This window comes from Giraffa tippelskirchi, chromosome 4 (assembly GCF_054371585.1).
Source record: "Giraffa tippelskirchi isolate mGirTip1 chromosome 4, T2T-mGirTip1v1.2.pri, whole genome shotgun sequence".
Taxonomy (NCBI): Eukaryota; Metazoa; Chordata; class Mammalia; order Artiodactyla; family Giraffidae; genus Giraffa; species Giraffa tippelskirchi.
Window position 1 is genome coordinate 189,501,858 of NC_137278.1, and position 27,991 is coordinate 189,529,848.

The 27,991-nt window shown below is 41.9% G+C and overlaps 2 protein-coding genes across 3 annotated transcripts in view; one reads left to right on the forward strand and one right to left on the reverse strand.

Annotated features, from left to right (window-relative positions):
- Positions 1-27,991, reverse strand: part of PDE6H (phosphodiesterase 6H) — a 134,823-nt gene that overhangs the window by 12,424 nt on the left and 94,408 nt on the right. Inside the window, exon 5 of the mRNA XM_081589179.1 lies at positions 6,112-6,232. The gene's annotated coding sequence lies outside the window, so the exon portion shown is untranslated. The remainder of the gene's footprint in view (positions 1-6,111; positions 6,233-27,991) is intronic.
- On the forward strand, positions 9,219-27,965 carry ARHGDIB (Rho GDP dissociation inhibitor beta). 2 transcript variants are annotated; one of them, XM_081589176.1, is made up of 6 exons: positions 9,219-9,657; positions 19,875-20,058; positions 20,753-20,836; positions 23,156-23,232; positions 24,986-25,049; positions 27,294-27,965. In XM_081589176.1, the coding sequence occupies exons 1-6, from the start codon at positions 9,655-9,657 to the stop codon at positions 27,491-27,493; spliced, it is 612 nt and encodes a 203-aa protein (XP_081445302.1). In that variant the 5' UTR covers positions 9,219-9,654; the 3' UTR covers positions 27,494-27,965. The 2 variants fall into 2 exon arrangements, with proteins under 2 accessions (XP_081445302.1, XP_081445303.1); XM_081589177.1 differs by having other exon boundaries at positions 9,219-9,280.

Sequence of the window (27,991 nt, forward strand, 5' to 3'; positions counted from 1 at the left end):
CCTTGGTAACTACCAAAATTAGAGGAGTTTTGATGGCAGCAAACACCTCACGAAGGTGGCAGGGTGTTTTGTCTCTGGATGGGTCCTTCCACTCCCTTCTTAGTCTCCATCATTGTTGTTGTTCAGTTGCTCAGTTGTGTCTGACTCTTTGGGACTCCATGGACTGCAGCACACCAGGCTTCCCTGTCCTTCCCTATCTCCGTTATTACTCCCATCTTTCTCTCCATCAGATGGATGTTTTGATACTTCTCTGCTGAACCCTCCCACTGTCTCCATTTTTTTGGTGAAGGACAGAGGATTTCTCATCAGAAACAGAGGGGGCTGGAAGGAAGTGGCACATTTTTCACATCCAGAAAGAAAAAAACTGTCAACTTTCAATTCTATTATCAAGTGAACTGATCCTTCAGGAATGAAGGGGAAATAAAGACATCCTCAGAAAAAGGGAGATTAGAAGAATCTGTCACCTAAATACCTCATAAGAATAATAAAGGAAGTTCTTGAAATAGAAAAAAAAAAAAGACAGAAGAAAATGTTGAACATCTGAAAAGAAACAGCAATGAAAAAATTATGGGATTTGAGGCGGAGTGTGAAAGACAGGAAACAGTCACCCTCAAGAAGGTTATATGGAGAATGAAACATCGTTCAAGACACTGACATTCTAGATTTCCCTGGTAGTCCAGTGGTTAAAACTCTGCACCTCTACTGCAGAGGGCATAGGTTCCATCCCTGGTCAGGGAAGTTCCCCATACTGCATGGTGCAACCAAAAATATTTTTTAATTAAAAAAAAGACACTGACATTCTAAAAATCTGGTCACCTTGTACTTTCAGAAAGTGCACCCAGGTTTCCCTGCTCCAAGGGGATGTCCTTTCTGCCACTATCTCTACTACTCCTGCTACCACTGAGTCCTAGAGGATTGGAATAGACTGGCCAGTCAGCCAACATGCTCTGCCTTTGTTGGACAGAGTTCTCCTATCATGTCACTTCATTGGTCATTGCCTTGCCTAGTGTGGCATACTTTTGGTCAGTTATCTATCTCTGATCTTACCAATCAAGTAATAGGGTCACACAGCTTTGTTTAAAGCTGTTTCATCTTGTTTAAGATGACCAATGACCAAGTAATTTCCTGGAAGAAGTTTGAGTGTGCCTTGATTTCATGGGCAAAAGAAACAAAGCCAGAGACTTCCCTGGTGCTCCAGTGATTAAGACAACCTGCTTCAAGCGCAGGAGATGTTGGTTCAATCCCTGGTCAGGGAACTAAGAGTCTACATGCAACAAGGTGTAGCCAAGAAACAAAGGAAGAAAGCCAGTGAGAGAGAAGAAACAAAGCCAGCAGGAAACTTGTTGAGTGAGAAGAAAAAGAGAGAACTTATGGATAGATGAAGTGACATAGATGTAATGAAATTATTTCATAGATAAATATTAAGCCCATTTTGCCAAGTGAAAGAATCAAAGTCAAAGGCTCTATGCTGTCTGATTTTATTTATGATATTCTTGGAAAGGTAAAATCAGACAGCATAGAGCCTTTGACTTTGATTCTTTCACTTGGCAAAATGTGCTTAATATTTATCTATGAAATAATTTCATTACATCTATGTCATGGGCAAACACATCAGTGATTCCCAGGAGTTGAGAGGAGGAGCTGACTATAAAGGGAAATGAAAGGAATTTCTGAAAAGAAATGTAATGATATTAGAGGTAGATATGTAATTCTATGCACTTGTCAAAACCTATAGAATTGTACACCACATAGACTGAGTATTCCTAATGCCAGTTTAAACCTAAATATCATAAGATACTTATTTAAAAAAAACCTTTGCTCCATAGTTCTATAATCCTTGGTTCTTGATCTTTTCCAGTAGATGGGAAAGTGTTATTAATTATATACAGGAAAAAAGTTAAAGGGCAGGTACTAAGTCATTAGAATGTGATTAAAATTTTAGCTATCCTATAAGCTGCTTACACGAATGCTAATCTCTAATCTTTCTTTAGTGTTTCTTAAAATACCAGTGAGTCGGAAGACACACATCAAAGTCACATCTCTTCCACACTTTGAATCTCCTAGACTGAACTTCCCCCTCTATTAATGCACAGTGGACTCTAGAGAGGAACATTCTAAATGTGAAGGAGGAATGTACAAGGCTGGTCCCTCCTTCCCTTAACACTTTACCATGCTTAGGGATTCTCCAGAACAGCATTCTTTCTTTTTTTTTTTTTTAATTTTTATTTTGTATTGGGGTATAGCCAATTAACAAACAATGTTGTGATAGTTTCAGGTGAACAGTGAAGGGATTCAGTCATACATATACATGTATTCATTCTCCCCCAAACTCTTCTCTAATCCAGGCTGCCACATAACATTGAGCAGAGTTCCCTGTGCTATAGAGTAGGTCCCTTGTTGGTTATCCATTTCAAATATAGCAGTGTGTACATGTCACTCCCAAACTCCCTAACTATCCCTTCCCTGCATCCTTCCCCCTGGCAACCGTAAGTTCATTTTCTATGAGTCTCTTAAGTTCATTTGCATCATTTCTTTTTATATTCCACATGTAAGGGATGGCATACAATATTTCTCCTTCTCTGTCTGACTTACTTCACTCAGTGTGACACTCTCTAGGTCCATCCATGCAAAACAACGCTCTTAATCTTGAAAAAATAACCTCATTAAAAATACAATAGTCTTTCAGAAAATAGAAGAGTACACTTCTCAACTCACTTTATGAGACCAGTTTTACCCTCATGGATTTTTAAAATTATTTTTATGTAAGATTCAGATGGAAGAATTATAGTTTAACATCTGTATACACTACAAAGTGATCACCACCACAAGTCCAGTTACCATATATCGTCATGTAGTTGACCCCTTCACCCACACCCTCATGTAACATTTTGACACCAAAATCAAACAAAAATAGTAAAAAGGGAAAATACAGACCAGTATCTCCTGTGAACTCAGATGTAAAAACCCTTAAAATATTACCTTATCTAATACAGTAATATATAAAAATGCTAATACATCAAGACCTAGTGGAGTTTATTCTGTATATGCAAGATTTGTTCAATATCCAAAACTCAGTCAACATAAGGCTCTACATCAACAAATTAAAGAAGAAAAATTATATGATCATATTAACTGATGCAGAAAGCATTTCACAAAATCCAGCATCTATTAATGAAAAAAAACTCTCAACAAACTAGAAATAGAGAGAAACTAATAAAAAGCATCTACAGAAACATCACATTTAATTGTGAAAGCCCGAATGCTTTCTCTCTAAGATAAGGAACAAGTCAAGAATGTCTGTTCTCATCACTCCTACCAACATGGAACTGAAAGCTCTGGCCAGTGCAATCAGGCATAAAATAACAGAAACCACAAAGATTGGAGACAAAGGAAAAAAAAAAAAAAAAAGCCTGTTTCTAGTCACAGATGACATGATTAGAAAATCCTAAGGAATCTATATTTTAAAATCTCCTAAACCTTATGAGTGAGTTCAGCAATGGAATATCTCATCCATTTTCATGGTTTAAACCAGTGTTTCTCAAACTTTACAATTTACCTCAGAGTTGTTGTTGTTGTTGTTGTTTTTTCAACAGCTTCCTGGCACCAACCCTATTCTGATACAGTAGGCCTGAAATCAGGCCTAAGGATTTCCATTTCTAACAAATTCCTGGGTATACTGATCTGCTGATCCTCAAACCAGTTTGGATAACCTGGTTTAAGTTACTGCCTATGACTTGATGAAGTGTAAATCATCAATTTAGGGTTGAAATTCAGTTTTCTTCATCTCACTTACAGTCTGAAATCACTTCCTAGAAATGACCCAGTGACTTTCAGACTTGATACTCAACATTTTCAAACTTGAGTCTTTATCTCCCCCAACACCTCTGTTCCTTCCTCTGTGCTCTCTATCTCAACTTGTGTTCCCACTGAAGGAAGGTTACATGGCTCAAAATAGCCTGGAGTTAAAACTCCCCTCTGGGTCCCCCCACCATTCTATGCAAAACAAAGAACTCTCGCCCAAAGAAAAAAAATGGACATTAAGGTTGATTACGCCCAGCTCCCAGCCGGTCCAGCCTCTGGCCCATCTCCAGAATTCCTTGTCCCAGCCGTTTAAGAGAGAACTACTCCGAACAACCTTGGAGAAGAACAGGCCCCCTTAAGACAGTAGATTTCCACATATATGCCTATACATACTTCCTCTTTTCTTGGGTTAGTGCAGCAGCTCACTAATCTGACTGCTGTCCCTTCTCGCCTCATTAGAGCTGATCTGTTCCTGTAAAGCACCGGTCTCGTTCTTTTTCCGAACCTCGCCTACTCTAACTCCCTTACCCTACACCTACCAAGGACCCATTCATTCTAGCAAGAAACCCATAAGTCATCTGTGATTCCTCACTTCTCTTCACCCTCATCCTTCACATCTCATTAACCAACAAGCCAGGCCAATTTCACTTATATATTTCTCAAATCTGCCTGTCTCTACTATGAGCGCTCTAGTTCAGGCCTAAACTGTCACCAAACGGTTTTTGTTCCCGTCAAATTCATCCACACAGCTACCAGAGTAAACTGCAAAAGAAAACATATTCTTTCTTCACTTTCAATGGCTCTGAACCATGGACAGAACCAAAACCAAGCTCCTTGTTTACATAGCATAAAACATCTACTGTGATCTGTACCCGCACCTGCCCACCTCCAGGCATGCTTCTTCTCCGTGTGATGCACATTTTGAGGTCCAGCCACCTTGAGCTGCTTTCTTGTAATCCCCTGCACGTATCATATTATTTAAGGATGCTGCATCTTTGCTCATGCTCCCTCTTTCCTCCTAAGGCTTCCCAGGTAGCGCTAGTGGTAAGGAACCTGCCTGCCAATGCAAGAGACACGGGTTCGATCTCAAGGTAGGGGAGATCCCCTGGAGGAGGGCATGGCAAGCCACTTCAGTATTCTTGCCTGGAGAATCCCATGGACAAAGCAACCTGGCAGGCTACAGTCCATAGGATCTCAAAGAGTCAGACTCGACTAAAGCGACTTTACACATATACGTGACCCTTTCCTCAAATGCCTTCTCTTCCCGTTCCAACCCTCCTCATGTCAACTACCTACTGTCCTTTGAGACTGAGAGCTGTAGTCACTTCCTCCGAGAAGCCTTCTCTGATATGGTTACTTAGTGCTCTCATAATACCCCAAGTATATTACTTTTCCTAAACTAACAAAAGAGTTTTCCATTTGCTTATTTCTGTTTTCCCCCATTACATCTTTGGCAACTAGGACTAGTGGCACAGATGTAGGACTGTGTCTTGTTTATCTCTGTACCTATGCACAAGTCCTGGCCTGGTGTAGACTGGGAATGATCAAGGGTTTGTTAAATTAAGAAATGAGATTTTTATGCCAAGGCTATGAAACCCTGAATAGTGTAGTTTAAAATGTCATATATATAAAAGACAGGAAGAAATAGGAAGGTTGGTCTCAGTGACCACTCTCATGCTCATCTTTCCCCGAGGCAATATTCTTCCCCCAGAAAAGAGAAGGAATTGATGGTAGCATGTAGGCAACTCTAATTTATTTTATTTAATTTATAAATTTATTTATGTATTTATTTGTCTGTGTTGGGTCTCAGCTGAGGCATGCAAACTCTTTGTTACAGCATTCAAGATCTAGATCCTGGACCGGGGATCAAATGAGCCCCCTGCATTGAGAGAGTGAAATCTTAGCCACTGGACCACCAGTGAGGTCCCAATTCTATCTAATTTAGATATACTTCTACTGGTGATGGTTTAGTCACTAAGTCATATCTGACTCTTTTGACCCCATGGACTGTAGCCCACCAGGCTCCTCTGTCCATGGGATTTCAAAGGCAAAAATACTGGAGTGGGTAGTCATACCCTCCTCAGGGGATCTTCCAGACCCAGGGATGGAACCCACATCTCTTATGTCTCCTGGATAGGCAGGTGGGTTCTAAAAAATGAACTACAACAGAAGAAAGTGAGAAATGGTAATTTCAGGTAGACCCCAGCCCCGACAGTGATGCTGAAAGTCATTTTAGAAGAATATGAAATTTTCTTCCAACTTACTGAAAGTCTACTATTGTATCATCAAGAAGAGACTCTAGGGGCTTACCTGGTGGTCCAGTGGTTGGGATTCCTCACTTTCATTGCAGGGGGCACAGGTTATATCCCTGGTCTGGGAACTGGGATCCTGCATGCTGTGCAGTGTGGTCAAAATAAATAAATAAATAAAACTTTAAAAAAAAAAAAAAAGAAGAGAGGCTCTTCATTAGCAAATCAATCCATTTGAGGTCATGGACTTCCTTGAAAATTTGATGAAACTTACGAATGCTCTCCCCTCCCCTCCACCTCCAGTAAATGCAAGAAACACTGCATATATACATATTGATGTCACAGACACTTTTAGGGCTTTCCATATCTTCCAATGTCTGCGCCTAAAGCAGTGCATTAGGAACAATTTTGACGACACATTGGGCTGAGTAGGAAAAAACACCCTGTTTGACTAGTGATGTCTTCCCTAATAGCCTAAGACATAGGTAGTGGCACCCATTGAATCTACCATTCCCGATTCTTCAAGCCCTTCTTGTTTCAAATAATGTATTCTACCTATGTTGTTGTTGTTTTTATTGAGATATAGTTGATTTACAGTGTTGTGTTAGTTTTAGTTGTATGGATTCTTCTTCAGATTCTTTTCCATTACAGGTATTACAAGATAATGCTTCCCTGTTGGCTCAGATGGTAAAGAATCCGCTTGCAATGCAGAAGACCTGGGTTCAATCCCTGGGTTGAGAAGATCCCCTGGAGGAGGGCATCGCAACCCACTCCAGTATTCTTGCCTGGAGAATCCGCATGGACAGAGGAGCCTGGTGGGCTACAGTCCATCGTGTCGCAAAGAGTCAGACATGACTGACCGACACACAGTGAGCACAGCACAAGATACTGAAATAGTTCCCCAGTAGGATCTTGTTGTATAGTAGTGTTATCTGTTAATCCCAAACTCCTGGGGATTTCCCTTTGGTAACTATAAGTTTGTTTCCCATGTCTGGGAGTCTGTTTCTGTTTTATAAATAAGTTCATTTGTATCATTTTTCTGCATTTCACATCTAAGTGATATCATATAATGCTTGCCTTTGTCTGACTTACTTCACTTAGTATGATGATCTCTAGATCCATCCACATTGCTGAAAATGGCATTATTTCATTCTTTTCTTCAAGTAATGTTCTATTGCATTTATATATGTATATATAAATACATATATATAAATATAACATCTACGTATATATGTGTGTGTGTATATATACATCACATCTTCTTTATCCATTCATCTATCAATGAACATTTAGGTTGCCTCCATGTCTTGGCTATTGTAAACTGTGCTGCTGTGAATATTGGGATGTGTGTATCTTTTCGAATTAGAGTTTTTGTCTTTTCTGGAAGTATGCTCAGGAGCGGGATAGCTGGATCATATGGTAACTCTTCCTGTTTTAAAACTCAACCTATTTTTAAATTGTTTGTCTTCTCCTAGAACATAAATTCCACAAGAGAGCAGAGATTTTGAGATTATGCCTGTTGCCTGCAGCTGTATCTTGATCCTTTGTATTTACCGACAGTGAATCTAGATGCAATGTCTAGAACAAGACCTGGAGGAACTATGTGCTCAAAAAATATTTTTGAAAAAAGAAATATGTCCTCTCTTGAGAGTTCTGTGCTGCAAAATTTACTGTCAACTGAGTAAATTAGTATTTGCTTCTATTTATAATATGCTCAGCCTCTTTGTTTCAACAGCTCTTTTGTATCTACATCATCCTGAAATTTATAGACTAAATCTGTTTTTGGTTTTCAGCACTTTTACTGTTTTTCCTTTCATATTTTTCTAGATTAATCTCTTTTCTCCCATCAAATGATCACCACTTCCTTGATTACTTCAGTTCCATTGACTAAAGATAAGATTTAGCTGGTGGCATCAATATACAAAATCAAGTAAACAAAATGCATTACATTTCAATGACAACAAAATAAATGTCAGTTTCTTCAAATATATTTGCATAATTAATCAGCTCTAAACTAATTGGAACAATGTAAATACTGAATGCATGTGTGCTAAGTCACTTCACTCATGTCTGATTCTTTGTGATTTTATGGACCATAATCCATCAGACTCCTCTATCCAAGGGATTCTCCAGGCATGTATACTGAAGTGGGCTGCCATGCCCTCCCCCAGGGGATCTTCCCCACCCAGGGATCGAATCTACATCTCTTACATCTCCTGTATTGGTAGGTGGGTTCTTTACCACTAGCACCACCAGGGAAGCCCCGAAATACTGAATATTTAAAATTAGTAATAAGCCTTTATTATTGGCAGCAGTTGTGGAGATGTCTAATGAAAATGTGGTTTGGGTGCTTTAAAAACTGTTCCCTCAATTGATTTAAATATGGCCTCTGTAACTTGTTCCCATTCAAATTTCTTCACAAGCCATTTCCTCAAATAAGGTATAAAGTCAGTTTTAGCACTTGTTAAATTATAACAAGTTCTGACTTAGAAGACTATGAATTAATGAAGTTTTATTTTGCTATCTGCAATCCTTAGGTTTAATCAAAACAGGGCTTTGACTTTTTTCATTTAAAAGAAAAATTAGTGAAAACTACAATACATAACATGTGATGATTTGTGCTGGCATACAAGCTACATCTTGAAATTCTGACCAACAAAACTCTAAAAATCAGTTTGAGGACCAATGTTAAGATTTAGGGCTAAATATATGTAGTTAAAATTCATAATTTCTTAGCACCCCTTAGCAGTATTCACTGCCAGCAAACTTTCAACATATCTGGCTGATAAGGGAGCTGGCAGAGACCCCAAAGGAACAGAAGTTAGTCATATAAAGTAAGGCCTATGTGAATTTTCTGCTACTGGTTTTAGACAACTTGCCTCAGAAGTGTATGCACCGAAATGGCTTGATTTTTAGACACACAATTATTCACAGCACTCACAGTGATAGGCTGCAGACCCTTGTCTGAACACTCAGGCAGCTGCGTGTTCACCGGGTCGGTCATGCTCTAGCATGCACCATGAATTGTCAAGAGTGCTGCTCAGAGTTGGCTGATCAAGAGATACACAGCGCAGAAGAACAGGATTTGAGACAGCCCAGGGTTTCCTCTTTGGGTAGGTTTAAAACATTTTTTTTTTTCCTCACAACTTCCTTCCTGTTCTAACTGCCAGTGCTCAGAAGTCAGGCTTGAGAGGCAGAGGCACCCAGGACTGAGACGTGGACCACTGACTGTAAGTTGAGATCCCTTCGGGGTGGGGAAGGCTGCAGGTTAGCATAGACAAATGCAAGAAATTTCTAAACCTGGCTACCGCCCAGTACAGTTTATTTAAGAGGGGTTGTTCCTCTTTAAAAGAAACCATGATAAGAAAGTTATTAAGGAGGCTGCAGAGAAGGGGAAGTCCGGGCAGGGAATGGCAACAGTGACTAAGGGGAGGCTGGTCTATGAGGGAGGGCGTGCACGCCCGCCTGGGAGACCTGTATCCCTCATGTCCTGGAGAAGGATTCCGGGGGCACCCGCCGGCAGTGCCTGGCCGGTTTCCTACAAGGTCAAAGCCGGCATCTGGCCAAGCTCAGAAGCAAAAAGACTGTAGAACCAAGCTGGTGCATGGTGAGTTGGTTGGTGCTGGGGTGGAGATGTGTGGTTTCCTGTTTTTAAGCAGACTTAAAGAGATGGGTTGAAAAGAAAAAAAAAAATTGATTTGAAATTGTCAAACATGAAACTGTTCTCCACGGGAAGAATTTTCTGGGCACATAAAGGAATCATATAATGAAAGCCTCCCCTGGGGTCCAATGAGATTTAACAATTCATGGGGGAGCATAGCAGAATGCATGGCTATGATTGATTCATCAGTCTACTGAGATGGCATTTCTACCACTAGCAAAAACTAGTGAGGTGGGCAGAAAGATAACTGCTGCTGTTGCAAAGACCAACTCTTTACATCTGAGAGAGCTAAAAGGAAACCCAGAAGACACCCAACAATTTATTGAGAGATGCATGCTTGGTTGCTCAATCGTATCTGACTCTTTAGGATCCCGTGGACTGTAGCCTGACAGGCTCCTCTGTCCATGGGGCAAGAATACTGGAATGGGTTGCCATTTCTTCCTCCAGGGGATCTTCCCAACCCAGATTGAACCCTGCGTCTCCTGTCTCCTTCATTGCATGTGGATTCTTTACCTGCTGAGCCATCAGAGAAGCCCCTTATTAAAAGATGCATTCTAGAAAAATCCAAGTAGGCTCAGCTAGGACACCCAGTCAGTGGGCCTTCCACATGTTGGAGTCTGGTTTTGGCAGTCATGAGAAGTGCTTTAGATGTGACCTGAAATACTTTCTTGTCTTTTAGAGGATGTTCCAGACAGCACATGTTACAAACATGGTCTGAAATTCAACTCTGGTTTTTTGTTTAGTCGCTAAGTCATGTCGGGCTCTTTTTGTGACCCCAGGGCACACTGGGCTCTTCTGTCCCTGGCATTTCTCAGGCAAGCATAGTGGAGTGGGTTAAACTCTGGACCTAGGGTAATTTGTGGTATAAGTCTGATAAACTCTGAGCTGTTCTGTTCAAGGTAGGGGAAGGCAGATGCCCTTACTTGGAGGTCCCATGGTTGTACTTTCATGCAAGACCAAGAAACACTGGATTCAGAGTTCACATATTGGATGCTCAGGGCAGGAATGATCAAGCAAGGGAAGTCAAGAGGTCTGTGCTGGCACCCAGGAAGTTCAGTCATAGGCATTCGCCATTTATCTTTGCCATTGCTTGATTTCATTACATTTATAAGAAAAGGCCCCTCACAGATCTGGATATGACACAAGCACAGTAAGATCATTTTATTCTTTCCTGAGATGTGTGCAATTCTGAAAGAAAAGTTCATTCACCACCCATACTACATAGATACAGCCCATGAAGAACAACCAGGTTATAGCTGAACAAAGGCTGACAACCTCCAGGCACTGGACTATGGTCCTTCCTTATTTGGAAGAGCATGAGCTTGTCCCTCAGGCAGAATGTTCTGAGCAATGAGGGGGTTCTGTTTTCAGTGGAAGCTCAGAATAGCTAAGTCAGTCTGATGGGAGATGAGGGCCTTGGCCAATTCATGGGAGCACAATAGATTCCAACTTCAGCAGGCAGACAGAGAGACACCCTGAGGCGTGGGGGTGGGGGCGGTAAAAATTAAGAAGATAAAGAAAACCAGCTTATGTGGAGGGCCTTCTATGAGTCAGATCTGGTGTGAGAAACATATAAAACTGAATCCCGTGAGGACACTGAGAGGACAAGAATGCTCAGAAGTATGCAATGACTTGACTAAAGTCACACACTGATGCAAAAAACAATCAGTAACTATGCTGCCTCAGAAGGACATTTTAGGAGAAGCCCCGTGGCAGAAATGTCCTTCAAGCCCCCATTCTGAGCATCCTTGTTCTGGGTCAGTATTATTGTCACCCCAAATCTTGTGTTAGAGTCCATACTGGCACCCCTCACAGATGGGTCTCATGTTGTTTTTGAAACTTCAATATTTATCTACTCAATAAAGAATTACTGAGTCCCTTCCCTACTGGTTTCCGCACACTCTGGTCCCCACAACCAGATCTGGCAAAAATTCACTTGCGTTTTCTTAGAGGAGCTAATATGCACCATTTGTGCTTATAAAAATTGTCTTTGGGAAAGTGTCAGTTGCTGTTGTGTCTGACTCCTTGTGACCCCATGGACTGTAGCCTGCCAGGCTCCTCTGTCCGTGGGATTCTCCAGGCAAGAATACTAGAGTGGGTTGCCCTTACCTTCTCCAGGGGATCTTCCTAACCCAGGGATGGAATCCTGGTCTCCTGTATTGCAGGTGGATTCTTTACCATCTGAGCCATAATTTTTCATGTTTAATTTAAAACCTCTGTGAGTGGACTGAGTAATTGGTAATTGCAGTGTAGTCTTTTGCCCAATAATGGTTGCCTTTATGCAATTTTCTTTGCAGATTATTTAAAATGAGTATTCATGAAAGCACCTAGCACCATGACTTTACATAGTAGACACTCAGAAAAGCTGAATGCATCCACTGAGTTCTCTCTCCTTTTGCATATGAACCTGAGTGTCCATGGGGCATTGGTTCTAGGACCACCCCCATCCTCCTTGATACCAAAATCCATGGATGCTGCAAGTCCCGTGCTCTTGGTATCAAGAGGACCAACCTTACTATGAATGCCCAGGGAGGAACAATGTATTATATCTTGGGAAATAATTACTTCAAGGGAAACACTAAAGAATTCTGCTTCTAAGAATCTGTACCCCTTCTCTGGCTTGATCTTAATGTTTAGTGCATGTAAGGGGACATTGTCCTCTCAGGCACTGGATTGGTTGCTGTCTTCCAGCTCTGCAGTTTCAGAGCTCTCAAGCTCTTGGTGGGATGGAGGTAGTAGACAGCAGCTCCTAATTGAAGCATCAATTCCTCTGGGTCACTAGGAAATAGTGACACACCAGAAAAGAATTTAGAACCGAGACAGCGTGCCTTGTCCCGAGGGATAAACTTAGATTCCCCAATGAAGCCAAATCACCAGGCAGCAGAGCAGACCCAAATCCTCCTCAACTGGCTCCGAAATGTCTGTGGCCCTTCAGAGATGGTCCAGCTCACCATGACCTGCTGTAGACCAACGACCTCCAGTTTGGGGAAAGTGGGCATATCCTAGACATCAGGAAGTGAAGATGATGGGGTGACATAGAATGCTGATGCTCACATAGGTTTCTGCTGGAAACCCCCTACTCCTGCCACTTCCCCATTTCTTTCTATCCCTCCCTCAACTCTACCTCTTCCGTCTAATCCTCCCGGCCAGTGCATCAGGTTGTGTGATCAGGCAACTTCGGGCTTGAGTCAAGTCTCCACTGTACTTTCCTCCAGAGCCAAAGGAAAATCTCTCTATTCGCTGTGCCTGTGTCTCCTATCATTTCCCATCAGTCCCAGAATGACCTCTGGCTTCACTTAGGAAAGGGAGCAATAAACAGAATCTAAAATTAAATTGCTCTTTAAAGAACCAGAATCACGACGATTGCATTTTACAGGCTGATTCAGTTCCTAAACAATCCTGGCAGTTCCCAGAACCTCTTGTCTCTTCCATGCTCCTCAAAGAAACCAAATCTATTTTTAAGAAGGAAGGAGAGGACTTTGTCAACATGGCAGAACCCAAAGGAAGCCTTGGTGCCTGGCAGTCAGGTACCTTGCTGAAGCGGAAACTAGCAAACAAGGAGTATCATAGAGAAGGGAGGAGAAGAAGGGAACAAAGGGTCATTGAACATCTACTGTTGGCCAGAATAGTCCTAGAACTTTTCACGTCTTCTCCAACTCTTCAACCCCATCAGAAAAGATTATGATTCCCGCTTTACTGGTAGAAAAACTCAGGCTCAGTGAGGCTAATAACACCCTTACATTCTGGAACGTCAATCGTGCATACACATTTTGAATCTCTAGTCTATCTGACTCAGTGCTCAAGTCCCAAGAGACACAACAAAGGGTCATTGTTTTATAAATTAACCAGATGGTTTGTTTCATCTAAATTCAAGAGTTTTACCTTTTCATTGCCTTCCACTTATTTGGAACTGCATTATGAACTCCATCCTGAGACTGGTGAATTCTTAGGTGACACTTCCAGTGTCTTGGAAATTTCACTGAATTTTTAAGCAAAAACACTGATTTGTGGTGTTATACCCAGGCATGAATACCCACCCTAATTTAATTTGGCATTTTAATTGAGCCTGAGAGGATTAAGTTCCTGCCTCAGCCCATCTAATGCTTGACCCTGTTTCACTGAGCAGTAAACATGGGTGTGTAAGGGTTCGCTGTGAAAATTCACCTGTATAGGCATCTGTGAAGCAGGAAACAAAGATAACTAGAGAGGTGAGCATATGAAAACAAAAAAGAAAAGCCTATGTGCTTTGGGGCCTTATTAAATATATAATTGATAATTCCCCATTTCACTTTTACTGTGTAAAAAACTGTAGTCAAACACAGCAGGAAAACAAGCAACACAGCCCTGATCTTTGTCGAACAGGGTGCAAGCCCCAGAGGGAGGTGAGCACAGCCCAATCTAGAATGTTCTATGCTGATGATCTGGGTTCTCCCCAACCTCACATCCACTTCCTCTTTCCCTTTCTTGGTTTACAGCCTTGTTTAAATTAAGGAGAACATTAGAGTTATTGAATTATGGAGGAGCCTCAGAGATCTTTCAATGCAACCGTTTCACTTTGCAGAAGCCAAAACTGGAGCAGAGGTTCAGCGACTTGCGCAAGGGGACATGGGGTAGAGTTGCACTGAAATTCTCTTTAGATGACACTTCCCTGACTTGCTAAAGCCGTCCTGCAGAGTTTTGCAAAGCAGCACTTACCACTGCCTGTGCAGCAACCCCTTGGAGATTCTCAAGATAACCAATGAGCTCTCTAATTTCATTATTGCATCTTAATAAAAATAGCTGGAGTGACAGAGCTTAGAGCTGCCTGTCAGAAACCGCCCCCCGGGCTCATATTCATGCTGTCACTTACACAGCATGCTTTCTTGGGCAAGTTATTTACTTCAAGTTTAGTTCCCTAATCTGTAGAAGGGAATGATGATAACAGCCATCCTTAAGGCTGTGGTGAGGACTAAGTGAGATAATCCTCAGGACAAGGTTTAGAGCTATGTGTGATAGCTGTTAGAATTATCATTATCAATAACAAAACCAGATGTTCTTCACAGACTTACAGAATGAATTTATGGTTGCGGGGGTTGGGGGGGGAGAAATAATTAGGGAGTTTGGGATGGACATGTACACACTGCTATACTTAAAATGGATAACCAACCAGCATCTACTGTACAGCACAGGGAACTCTACTCAATGTTATGGGGCAGCCTGGATGGGACAGGAGTTTGGGGTGGAATGGATACATGTGTATGTATGACTGAGTCCCTTCACTGTTCACCCGAAACTATTACAACGTCGTTAATTGGCTATACTCCAACACAAAATAAAAAGTTAAAAAAAAAAAAAAAAGCTGTTCTTTAGATGATGCAATTGGAAAGCAATCTGGCATTTCCCTAAAATTTCTATTCTTCAGCAAGCACCCATAAAATGGAAGGATAAAAAGAGAAAAATGAGGGAGTTCCCCAGTGGTCCAGTGGCTAGGACTCTGTGGTTTCACTGCTGAGGCCAGGGTTCAATCCCTGGTCAGGAAATTAAGATCCTACAAGGCACATGGTGCAGCCAAAAAACAAACAAAAAAATAACAATAAAAACAAGCAAAACACTCACATACACAAAAAACACAAGCAAAAAAAAGTTTTAAACTATTTTTAAAAGGAGAAAAATGATACTTGTAGTTCATTATATATACACAGTTAGCTTAGGAAACTGTTGTCAAGATATATTAACCAGTTGGGGCTCTGGGAGAATCTGAAATTTCCCGGAAATGAATTGTAAAATTGAAAATGCAGACTCTTTGGGGAATTCACATAAATAAACAATATGAAATAATAAAACAGAGGCAGATAGCCTTTTATACAGGTGAAATTTTATACAGGTAAATAAGATAACTGAATGATGACTGAGCTGACACCTGACTACAGGTAGCAACCTTAGAAAAGGAAGCACCTAGAGAATGGTCACCTCCAAAGATCAGGAAAAGAAGATCACAGTGGTTGGAACATTTGCTCACAGGGTCACAGCTAGTTAGTGGCAAAGCCAGAATGAAAACTCATGCATGTTGAGGCCTAGTTCATTGAGGGGATAATTATCCAAAATCAAGTAGATTGACACAGAACTCTTCCCAAACCAACGCTCTTCTGCTGGACTATGGTCATGTTCCCTAAGATCCAGGTGTTGCCCAGTATCTCCTCCTGCTTCTGCAGGTCCAGTGTTTCAGGTTCACAGACATGATCCTTGGCTTGAGGCTGAGTTGTGTTGTTGTTCTGGCCAGGCCTCAGAGAGAAGCAAAAAGTGAAAAAGAAAGTGAAGGTCACCCAGTCGTGTCCGACTCTTTGTGACCCCATGGACTGTAGCCTACCACGCTCCTCCATCCATGGGATTTTCCAGGCAAGAGTACTGGAGTGGGTTGCCATTTCCTTCTCCAGAGGATCTTCCCATCCCAGGGATCGAACCTGCGTCTCCCACATTGTAGGCAGATGCTTTACCATCTGAGCCACCACGGAAGCCCATGCTTAACACTCGATGCTTTGCTTCACTGTTTCCAAAAGTTATAGTTTCAAGGTCATGTTCTTAATCATGGGCTCCAGTAGAGGCTACAAAGGACTTCAGGGCTCCACCAATCCCTGTGCTGCTTGAAGAATTTCATGGGCTCTTCCTTTTCTCCTTTTATAAAGACAATGACTCTTACTAGATTTTTAAAGAAACCTGCCATCTCCAGAAAGATTAAGAACCACCAATCAAACCAGCTGGGCCTTTTTGGTATGGCTAGATTGCTCATCCCCCAACTTTTTCCACTTTGGAGAATAACTTAAACGTCAATATGTGCTAAAGAACAGTGTCTTGTAAATGCTAGATGCTCATCACATATTTGTGACCTTCATTTTGCTTTCAGAAGGACTTTCCCTGAGAAGTGCTTTCCAGTCCTTTCTTTGTCATTTTATGACATTTTCATCTTTTTTTCTTTTTTCTAATCAGCTCTGCAGAGTGAACTGGTTTGCAGTCATCTGACTTCATATCTCTTTTTCTTATGCTATATAATTAAACCAAATTATTTTCATGTGGTCCCAAATTTCCTCCTCTTGACTGCCACAATTTCATATCGTAATCTCACATTATTCTCTGCTCTTCAATGTCTTTAAATAAAGGTGTGGCTCATTTTCATAGAGCAATTATTGTATCTGTTTGCAGTGGATTAAGGGAATTTAAAAGTGACATGTCTCTGATTTACCAATTAAAAAATCAAGATCTAGATGACAGATAAATTCTGTTGCCAAGTACGACACTATTAAAAGTTATAAAATACTGTCCTAGACCAGATCTTTCTCTCTCTCTGTCTCTGTTTCCCTCTCCTTTCAAAATTGAGACTTGAGGGTGCAGAATTACAATTCCCTGTGTGTGCGCTCAGTCACTCCATCATGTCCAGCTCTTTATGACCGCATTGACTGTAGCCCGCCAGGCTCCTCTGTCCATGGAATTTTTCTAGGCGAGAATACTAGAGTGGGTTGTCATTTCCCTACAGGTTATTAAAATCACCTTGAGCTAATTAGTGGCCGGATGTGATGTCATCCTCTCATAGTCAAACTTCAAGCACATGACTTGTAAGAACCAAGTAATACATTCCAGAAAGGCCTCTCTACAGTGCTGAGATGTCCTCATATGGTGATAGCTTTGCTGATGCTCTGTCTACAGTTTTTTTATGTGACCTCTACCCTGGGTATTTGGTCAGGCTCCTGGGTGTCACCAGAGGAGAACCTGTCCCATCTAATTAGTCTCATCTGTGTTGTTCTTTATCTGTGGCTTAATGGTTGTCCTTAAACTACCCACAACCGACAACCTCCACCCACTGCATCCTTCATTGTTTTTCCAGCCAGTTCATTCACTTTCCCTGAGTGTTGTTTGGAATAGGACTTGAATTAGTCACTCTGTTTATTGTGCTGTTCTCTAGAGGCTCAGCTCTGAGTGGTGCTGGTTCTTCTGCAGAAGCAAGAGTTGCCATAGAAACAGGCCTACAAGCTTCCTTCCTGCACAGGAAGTGGACCCAGGCAATGCAATACTGTTTGCAGAGTTGATCAAGGCTCATAGTGTTCAGCTTGTTATTTTTCTGGAAGAGGATTGATGAGCCAAGAGATATCATTTCTTTTCCTTTCCTTTTTTTCCCCCTGTTAAAATTGTTTTTGTTTGGCTTCACTTCCAAATTATTTTTCTTCCCATTGCCAATAATAGCAACATTAAAAATCAAAACCACAACTGATTTTGGCCACAGATAGCTTCACTCTCAGAGGAACTTTATAGAGCTTGGCAGAGTCACTCAAGATGAGATGTGATAGGTATTGTCTTAGAGTTCTACCACTTCAGAACAGTAAAGCCTTTACCCAAGGCAGGGAAGAGAGCTACCCTGGGAGCAGAATGAAAGGAAACCAGGAAATTATCTCCTTGTCTAAATATCTCCCTTGTTTCCCCCAAATAGGTCCATTTCTTCCAACCCCGGGCCTGAAGTTCTTCCTAGAGATTCCTTCCTCTTTATTAGGACGGGGCATCTCATTGAGATACATGATCTTGGGCAATTCTCTTAAGCTCTGGGTTTCGAGTTTCTCGGTGATAAAATGAGGGCAAGGGAATGGCTACCCATTCCAGTATTATGGCCTGAAGAATTCCGTGGACAGAGGAGCCTGGTGGGCTACAGTCCATGGGATCACAAAGAGTTGGACACGACTGAGCGACTAGCAATTTTTGGACTATGTCACCTCCAAGGTTCATTTCAACTCTGAAAAGCTCTGACTATACATGCCTTAAGAAAAATAATTTTTAAATTTATAATCAGTCATTAACACTTAAGTGTAAATGATTGTATTAGATCTTCCCTTGATGTTTTAACACAAAACAAGTAAATGTAGATGATGAAGGAAGAAAACAGGGTATGCCCAGGTGAGGTCTTAGAGCATAAGGTCACAGGAGATCTGGAGAAGGGAAGGAGGTACTAAAGGAGAAGTGGAGATGGATAGAAGGGTACTAAAGAGACGGTTGCAATTTGTCTAGAAGAAGTTGGAGTCCTTTGTTATTTTGTGTTATTTCAAAAGAACAGAAGCTTGTTAGATATAGAACCTATTAAGCCAATCAATGAGCACTTATAAAATGACAAGTATTTAAGTGTTTCGGGAGATTCAAGAGACTTCTTGGTGGTCCAGTGGCTAAGACTCTGCGCTCCCAATGCAGGGGACCTGGGTTTGATCCCTGGTCGGGGAACTAGATCCCATATGATGCAATGAAGACCAGGGCAGCCAAATAAATTTAAAAAGTGAGAGAGAAACAAAACCCACTAGCTGGCCTCGAGGAATTACTAGCAATGTTGCGGGGGGTGGGGGGGGTGCGGCGGAGAGGACACTCAGGCAGGTATCACAGGGGCCTAAAACTTCTCATGAGTTGCCTTTGAGTTCTTGCAGGAGTTGAAGGAAAGATGCAATGAATGGGGAAAAACTAACTTGCTTTACCAAGTACTTGACACCATTATAACTGGGATAGTATTGATACATGCTGAGCACTTTGACACCTGCAAGACTGGCTGGATTTGTAGGACTATGATCATTTCTATAACTCTCTGAACTGGGGCCGTTCATTCATTGTTCAGGACAGCTTGTGCAATGTTGCTTCACCTGTTTTATAGAATTCACAAGTGAGCTACTTACTTTCTGTCAGTTTCATTCAGTGAATAGGAGGGATTCATCACAGTATGAAAACATTCAAACATGTCAAGGGAAAGCCTAGAATGCCTTATAGTCTTATTTTGTGAAATAGAATGAGGCTGAATCAAAGGGACATCTCCTGGAAAATCACTGACAATTACAGAAGTTTATTTAGGGCATAAATAGCACTAAGAGTGGGCTTCCATGGTGATTCAGTGGTAAAGAATCCATCTGCCAGTGCAGGAGATGTGGGTTCAATCCCTGGGCCAAGAAGATCCCCTGGAGAAGGAAATGGCAACCCACTCCAGTATTCTTGTCTGGGAAATCCCAGGGACAGAGGAGCCTGGCAGGCTATACTCCATGGGACTGCAGAGAGTTGGACAGGACTTAGTGACTAAATAACAAGAAGACTAAGAGCAGCCCCTCAAGCATAGCTCATATCCATGGACTTTTGACCAAGAGATCATCATTGTCTCTCTTTCTCTCTCCCTCTAGATCAAAATGACTGAAAAGGCCCCAGAACCACACGTCGAAGAGGATGACGATGAGCTGGATGGCAAGCTCAACTATAAGCCCCCCCCACAGAAGTCCCTGAAGGAGCTGCAGGAGATGGACAAAGATGATGAAAGTCTAACTAAGTACAAGAAAACGCTCCTGGGGGACGGTCCTGTGGTAGCAGGTATGTGTGTGTGAGGAGACAGAGTGGGGCAGGTCAAGGGGCAGAGAGAAGGCAGACATTTGAGCTACTCAGGAGCAGGTGCAAAGGAGAGAGTACCAAGTGCTTCTAAGGTTAAGGGAGTGAGCTGCAATCTCCATGTGCCAAACCAAGTTATAGATGGATAATTAAGTTTTCTTTGGAGATAAGGCATATGTTGCCTTGAAATAGACAAAAATAACACATAGGAAGGATTTAGAAGGAGTTTCAGACTATTACTCAGAATTGGATTCTCCCCATGGTCTCTCACATTCTCTCTTCTCTTTCTCCTTCTCACTCCTTACCTAACATCCATCATTTCCAATACACAATGGCAGAGTCAGACATGGCCCAAAGATATGGATGCACCCCGCCCAACTAACAGAGTACCTTACCCTTAGCCACTCGGGAAATGTTTACTATTGATGAATAAGGTGGGCCTACAAGTACCTGAAGCAGAAATAGCATCACAGGAAGGTCCAAGGCCACTAAAACCAAGCCTGGTGAATCTGCCACTTCCATCTTTATTTCTCCTCTAGAGACAGAGATCCATTTTTCTTTTTCATCTTCTCTCTTTCCTACTTGAAATGTACACACACACACACACACACACACACACACACACACTGTATGTATATACCTCTTTTCTGTGCTCACAATGCCCTTTTAATTCCTGCAGACCCAACAGCCCCCAATGTCACTGTCACCCGCCTGACCCTTGTTTGTGAAAGTGCCCCAGGACCAATCACCATGGACCTGACTGGTAAGTGGTCACAGCTCTTCTGTTTAGTGGGGCCTCATGGCATCACTGGTTTTTGTCCCTTGTCCCAGCCAAAAAAAAAAAAAACCTAGTAAGGTAAACAGCTGCCCAGGTGGCACAGTGGTCAAGAATCCACTTGCCAGTGCAGGAGACACAGGAGACTTGGGTTTGATCTTTGGGTTGGGAAGGTCCCCTGGAGAAGGACATAGCAACCCACTCCAGCATTCTTGCCTGGGAAATCCCATGGACAGAGGAGCCTGACGGGCTACAGTTTATGGGGTCGCAAAGAGTCAGACACAACTGAGCGTGTATGCACGCAGTAAGGTGAATTCTAGTAAGGTGTGCTGGGACCAGCTCACAAATCATTGTTTTCACAGTATTTACCATGCTTAATGAAATGCCCAACCTCCATTTCTATTTAATTGAAAGGGGTCAAGCATAAGTACTAGATATGTCTACATGTATTATATTTATTTTAGGTTTTTATCTCCACATGGCATAGGAGAATTATTATTCATGGAAAAAGACTGCTAATGAAAATATTAAGAAGCAAGTTGTAGGCTTCTGAAATGGTAATATCTTACCATTTCAGGGTCGGGAAGATCCCCTGGAGAAGGAAATGGCAACCCACTCCAGTATTCTTGCCTGGGAAAGCTCATGGACAGAGGAGCCTGGCTGGCTACAGTCCATGGACTCACAAAGAGTCGGACATAACTGAGTGCACACACGCACACACAAACACACACACATACAATACAAAGATCAGAGAAAATATTGCTCTTATATCAGCTACAGAACTTACCTGAAGGCAAGAAGAAATCTAAGACCTCCTGATTAATGCTAGGAATCCCATTGTTAAATATGCAGGATTTTTTTTAGCTTAAAATTCTGATTCTTTGAAAGAAGCAACTTCCCTCACTGAAGATGTACAACTTAACATGTTATTTTCTTTCACTTTTTTGCTGCCAAGGTCAAGTCCTTTCCTGAGATTTAGGTCTGGAGGAGATGATGAGACTGGAAAGGTGGCTGATTTGGGGAAAAGTCAGCCACTGGGAGAAATAAGGAAAGGGCCACCAAGCCAGGGGTTGGGGACATAAAGGCAGGACTCTAGTGAAAAAAACCAATAATTATTATTACCAGATTCATAAAACAGACTCATGAGACAAAACACAGCATGACAAGAGAACAGTAAGCTTAGGAGCAAGGTAGTTCCCCTCTCACAAAACAACCACTCTTTACCTTATATGGGCTTTTTGTCAGAGAGAGGAAATTGGAGGCTGAGAAGACATACTTCCTGTTCAACGGAAATCATTAGGGCAGAGTCACACATTCAACTACCCCCACGTTCTAGCATCTCTCAGAAAGAAATTCTCTCTCTCTCTCACCGGGCCTCAGGCCTCTTCCTGTGAGAAATTGTGTAAAGTTAACAGGTATAACCGTCATCTGGCAAGATAAAGTCTGAAGTAGTGCTAAGGAAACCTGCTTTGTTCAGAAGGGCTCGATGATCGATCCTGCAGGGAAAACTTGGTCTCTGTCCCTTTTTCCCAGCAACAAGAAAACCTTGGTTTTCTGTCACCAAAAAAAAAGCTACTAAGTGAATCTTAGACGTATACAGAGGAGGTTGGTGCCAGCTATATGCATGAAGCATCTGCACAAAACTGTGCAACACACACACACACAGTCACCCCAAATGTGAAATCATACAGGATCACTTTGGGAAAGGAACAAAGACCACCTCTCTAACCAAGGTACAGGAATTAGGGGGCAGATCCCAGTTTTATGGAGCCTGAAGCCTTTAGAACTTAAGTGATGTTTTCTTTTCCTTAAGAAAAAAAAGTATGAAATTGCAAATGCAAAAGCAAAATTAAGTACAAAAGTATATTTTTTCAATTTTTTTATTTTATATATTTACATTTTTAGAATGATAAAAAGGAACCAAACAAGCACATTTTCTAAAGCTTAGAAAACACCACACACGTTAACAAATCTACAAAAAGCTGGCATTCTTACATAATATTTTTCTCCTATATATTTGAGGACTGGGGGCAGAGTCTTTAAGCATAAAGTCTTACGTATTCTTATGGTTGCAGTCAAACTTGGAGGGAAAGCTCTATCATGTTTCTTTCACATCGGCTGTAAGATTTCAGGCGTCCAAATGTGCGTTTGTGCAGCGACTAATCTCAAACATTCTCTGACCTGAGGACCATGGGGACCGTGTTGCTCTGAGGAGTCCAGAAAATGGCTCAGGAGCTTCAACTTCATTCATCTCCTTGTGCAAGTCCTTCCAATGAGAATTAACTCTTTTAAAATTCACTTCTACAGGGGATCTGGAAGCCCTTAAAAAAGAGAACTTTGTCCTAAAGGAAGGTGTTGAATATAGAGTCAAAATTAACTTCAAAGTAAGTATCTGGCCCTGTATGTTTGTATAAAGTTTAAATTCTTTCTGTAATCAGAAGAAGAAAAAAACCACAAATTTCTTGCATTATCACATTGGCATACTTTTTGTTAATTTCTGTTTCTCCCTAAATCTGGCTCTCGGTTTTAGTTCCCAAAGCTTCTTCCTCTTGGGGTGGAAGACAATCAGGAAGGATGGGCAGGCAGAGGCAGGGAATAACAAGGAATATTCACACTTTTCTTTTGTCTATCTCAACCATGTTTATATTAAATGGACCATTTGTGGAGCAGTAGAAAAACAGGAGTCTTTCTTTTTTGAAGTCCTTATTACTACTCCACCACCATTTCTGTCTTTTTTTGGTCTGTAAGAGTTGGACACAACTGAGCAACTTCACTTTCACTTTTCATTTTCCTGCATTGGAGAAGGAAATGGCAACCCACTCCAGTGTTCTTGCCTGGAGAATCCCAGGGACAGAGGAGCCTGGTGGGCTTCCGTCTATGGGGTCGCACAGAGTTGGACACGACTGAAGCGACTTAGCAGCAGCAGCACCCACCAGACCACATCTTCTACTATGCCCAGGAGACCAGCTTAGAGGCCTCTAGAAGGATGTGGGGTTTATTTCCTATATCTATGAGTCACATGCAGAAGTTAGAAGAATTAGAAAGTTCGGGTTTCATTTTATCACACTTTCTTCAATGAAGCTGTTTTCCTTCTGTCTGCTTTTGATAGCTTTATGCTACAGGTTTTGCTGAGTGACTGTTCCAAACCTAAGCAGGAAGTATTCACAGCTATACTACCTCATTGCCAACAAAACGAAATATATCACTGAGAGATTGCTTTAATTGTTCTGTCCAAAACAAAAACGGAGCTCTGGTTATTGTAGAGAAGAAACAATACACTTTCATTCTTACATGGGTGAACAATTAACCAAGCCATCCAGCTAAATGTGCCATGCCCACTTTAATTTGCTTGTATAAACATGACCATGGTATAAAATTAACAGACCAGTTCAGCCCTAGGTAGAATGAATCATGGAAAAATAAAGTGCTTGAGCTGTCTATATTTTCATTCTGCTTTAGTAAATTTTCTCTGAAAGGCTTGGGAAAGTGGCAAGATTCCAGACAACATCTGAGAATGACAGCCATCCAAACTCTATGCCAGAGGCAAATGGATTTCACCCATTATTTTCATCCAAGGGGGTTATTTTCCTGTGACTCCTCTCATCTCTAGACTCCAATCACAGTTACGTTACAAGCAAAATCATCTTCTAGGTCCAACTTTCCATTACGAATTTTCTCCCTGTTTGTTTTTCATATGCTCAGTGGATCATTTCTGAGATTAGGATTTTCAGATATTTACATAATAATTAGTTTCCATTAATGCCTTTGTAACCTAAAAACAAGAAAGGTCTTATGGCCAGTCTTCAGGGAGAAGGAGCTCAAGACCCTTCTCTGGGCCATGGAGGAAGGAGAAATGTAACGCAGAATATTGAGACAGGGTTCTAATTAACCATCCCCTCCCCCACACCAGAAATCATAGTATTCAACAATTGGAACCAGCTTCGGTAACACTGAGTCTTGTGACTTCCTAATCTCTGCCTCATCACCAGGCTAAATGATGGTAGTAACTTATTCTGAACTAAACCTTCAGTCATTTCATCCTTAGAGAAGCCTCAGCTAGGTCAGATCAACATGAAAGATGAGGAAAAGTTGAAGACCCTCTTTAATATGAATCACTTGGCTCCTTCCCACCTGCAGGTGAACAGGGATATTGTGTCAGGACTGAAGTATGTTCAACACACCTATCGGACGGGGGTGAAAGGTAAAGTATGCACACTTTCCACTGTCCCAAACTCTGCTTCTCAGGGACATGTAAACTTCAGGTTATTAGCAATGTTTCGTCCTAGACTCATTTAAGAATCTGATGACAGCTGTGGACATTCACCCTTGGAGAGGCACACATATACTTTCATGTTAACGGAAACCTAGTTAAGACTGGGTCAGGCACCAACTTTCAGCTTTCTGCTTTTGAAATCCGATTTTATTACCTATAAAGGGGAAGAATAAGAATTCGATCCCTGGGTTGGGAAGATCCTCCGGAGGAGGGCATGGCAACCGACTCCAATATTCTTACCTGGAGAACCCCATTGACAGAGGAGCCTGGAGGGCTACAGTCCATAGGGTCGCAAAGAGTCGGACACGACTGAAGCAACATAGCACACAAGCGAACACAACCAAGTTTGAATTCAGGTACATAAATGTACTCTTGAAAATGTTTTTAAAAAGCATTAACAAGCAAAAAAACCTGAGTGTCAGAGAAATCCAAGAGAGGAAAGACCTACCCAAATGGCAGGTGCTAGTAGCATGTAATGGGCAGGTGGCAGGGGGGAGGGGTGGGCTGCGGTGCTCAATTTCCTAGCCAAAGACTAGGGAAAAAAAAAATAGTCTTTCTAAAATTGAGAAAAGCAGCTCAGACGGTAAAGCGTCTGCTTACAATTCAGGAGACCCGGGTTCGATCCCTGTGTCGGGAAGATCCTCTGAAGAAGGAAATGGCAACCCACTCCAGTACTCTTGCCTGGTAAATCCCATGGAGGCAGGAGCCTCGTAGGCTATACAGTGCGTGGGGTTGCAAAGAGTCGGACACGACTGAGAGACTTCACTTTCACTTCGTAACTGAAACAAATAATATCACATTACTTAATCTACAGTTTTCTTGACAAGCTGCACCTAAACGGTACATGTTCAGTTGTGTTCTGTTAAAAAGAGCAAAGAAAAATGAAAGGCGGAAGGCTGATGAAAGCACTTCTAACGTTTCGTTAACCTGATGGTGTGAAACAGCGCCCCCTAGAGGTGTGAAGCAGTAATGCATAGGTCAGGTCCACCAAATCCAACAATGAGGGCTAAGGAAGACAATGATCAATTAGCATGAAGTAAAGAACCACTTAATGACTCAAATTCCACAGAAGACTGTTAACCTGAAAGATCGTCCTTGCTCTCCCAATACCTAGTCTCACGAAAAAATAGTTCAGTTTCCTATTTTCCTTTGGGTGTAAAGACTCTGATGTGTCACTTGGGCAAATGGTCATCAAGGATGTCTGCAGCTATTCCTCCAAACTTACCCAAAATAACAGCCAATTTAAACGTCACCTGCCTGCCTGCCTGCCCACCTACCTTTACTTAAACTTTCTAATCCTTATTATTCTTAATATACATCCCAGTTGCTCACCTTTTAATAACTCTGGTTTGCTACTTTTACCATCTGTTTCAGTTCACCGATACTTTTTTTTTAATCCAAATTATTGGTTTTCCCATTTCATCTAATTATTCCCTCCATGATTTCATTCATTCTGATCACCAGCTGTTTCCTTATCTCTTGGAACTATCCACAGAATGATAGTTTGTAGATAGAAGATCCTCAAGGTGTATTATATACAAAGGAAACAGAATCCCCTAAAGGTAGATAGTTGCAGAGCTGAGTCCAGAACTCAGATGAGAGTTTTAAGATGAGAGAACTTTTAAGATCAACTCTCTCTGAAACTTTCAAATACACAGTGTAGTGTTGTTAACTATGATCGCTACACTGTACTTTAGGGCTTCCCTGGCTCAGTTGGTAAAGAATCTGCCTGCAATACAGGACACCCAGGTTCGATTCCTGGGTTGAGAAGATCCCTGGACTTACTTATTTTGTAACTGGAAGTGTGTACCTTTGGAGTACCTGGAATTTTTTTTTTAATGATATAATCTGCTACATCTCCATAGAGTCTTGATCCCCATTGATTTAGGTCACTGATTCCTCAGCTTTCCTGCATCTCAGAGTCAGCTGTGATGCGTTTTAAAGATGCTGATTCTTGGGACTCACAACAGTATTAACCATAGATTGAGAGTGGATCAAAGTATATTGCACTATGAAGAGATTCCAATTTTAAAAATGTTTTTTAAGGAAAAAAAAAAGTTGCTCCCGGTGAATCTGATACGTAACCAGGCTTGGAAACTATTGCTCTTGGTTTTGATCACAGTGTTCCCATCTAACAGGCTCTCACCCTAATGAACTTTTCTCTCTTCCCAGTGGATAAAGCAACGTTCATGGTGGGCAGCTACGGGCCTCGGCCGGAGGAATATGAGTTTCTGACTCCAGTTGAGGAGGCCCCCAAGGGCATGCTGGCCCGAGGCACTTACCACAACAAGTCTTTCTTCACCGACGACGACAAGCATGACCACCTCACCTGGGAGTGGAACCTGTCCATTAAGAAGGACTGGACAGAATGAGCGCCTCTGCCCCTCGCTCTGCCTATCTTTGTCACCCAGAAGAGCCCTCGGCCCCTCCTTCCCTGATCACAGTTGGGCCCCTCCCCCAGCACCCTCCACTATCTCTTAGCACTGCACCCTCTCCCACACGGTATCTCCCAGTGATAGCCGAACAAGATGCTTAAAATTGGCCTTTCATCCTGCCCTCCCTCTGATCACGGCCAGATCTCCCAAGTTCTCTGTCCCATAGACGATCATTTAATATTTCCTCTTTTATTCCCATTTGAGCAACTGGAGACCAGAAAATGGGCAAACTAGCACAGTCCTTCTGCCTCGGGTCCCTGTCTCTCCCTCCCACCCAGGGATTCTCCTGTGGTTACTACTGGTTCAGTGAAGGTCCCTCATCACGTTCCCTTCCAGCTGGGGTTCTTCTTTTCTGGGAGATACTGTAAACAGCACAAGAGAACAAGAATAAAGCAGTTATAAGAGCTGATTGAGACCCTCCTTTCTCTGCATTCT

What these genes read in the sequence shown, in the direction of transcription:
- ARHGDIB (XM_081589176.1), top strand. An exon ending in GGACGGTCCTGTGGTAGCAG is followed by an intron (nt 20,059 to 20,752) that starts GTATGTGTGTGT and finishes TAATTCCTGCAG; the next exon opens with ACCCAACAGCCCCCAATGTC. An exon ending in CTATCGGACGGGGGTGAAAG is followed by an intron (nt 25,050 to 27,293) that starts GTAAAGTATGCA and finishes CTCTCTTCCCAG; the next exon opens with TGGATAAAGCAACGTTCATG.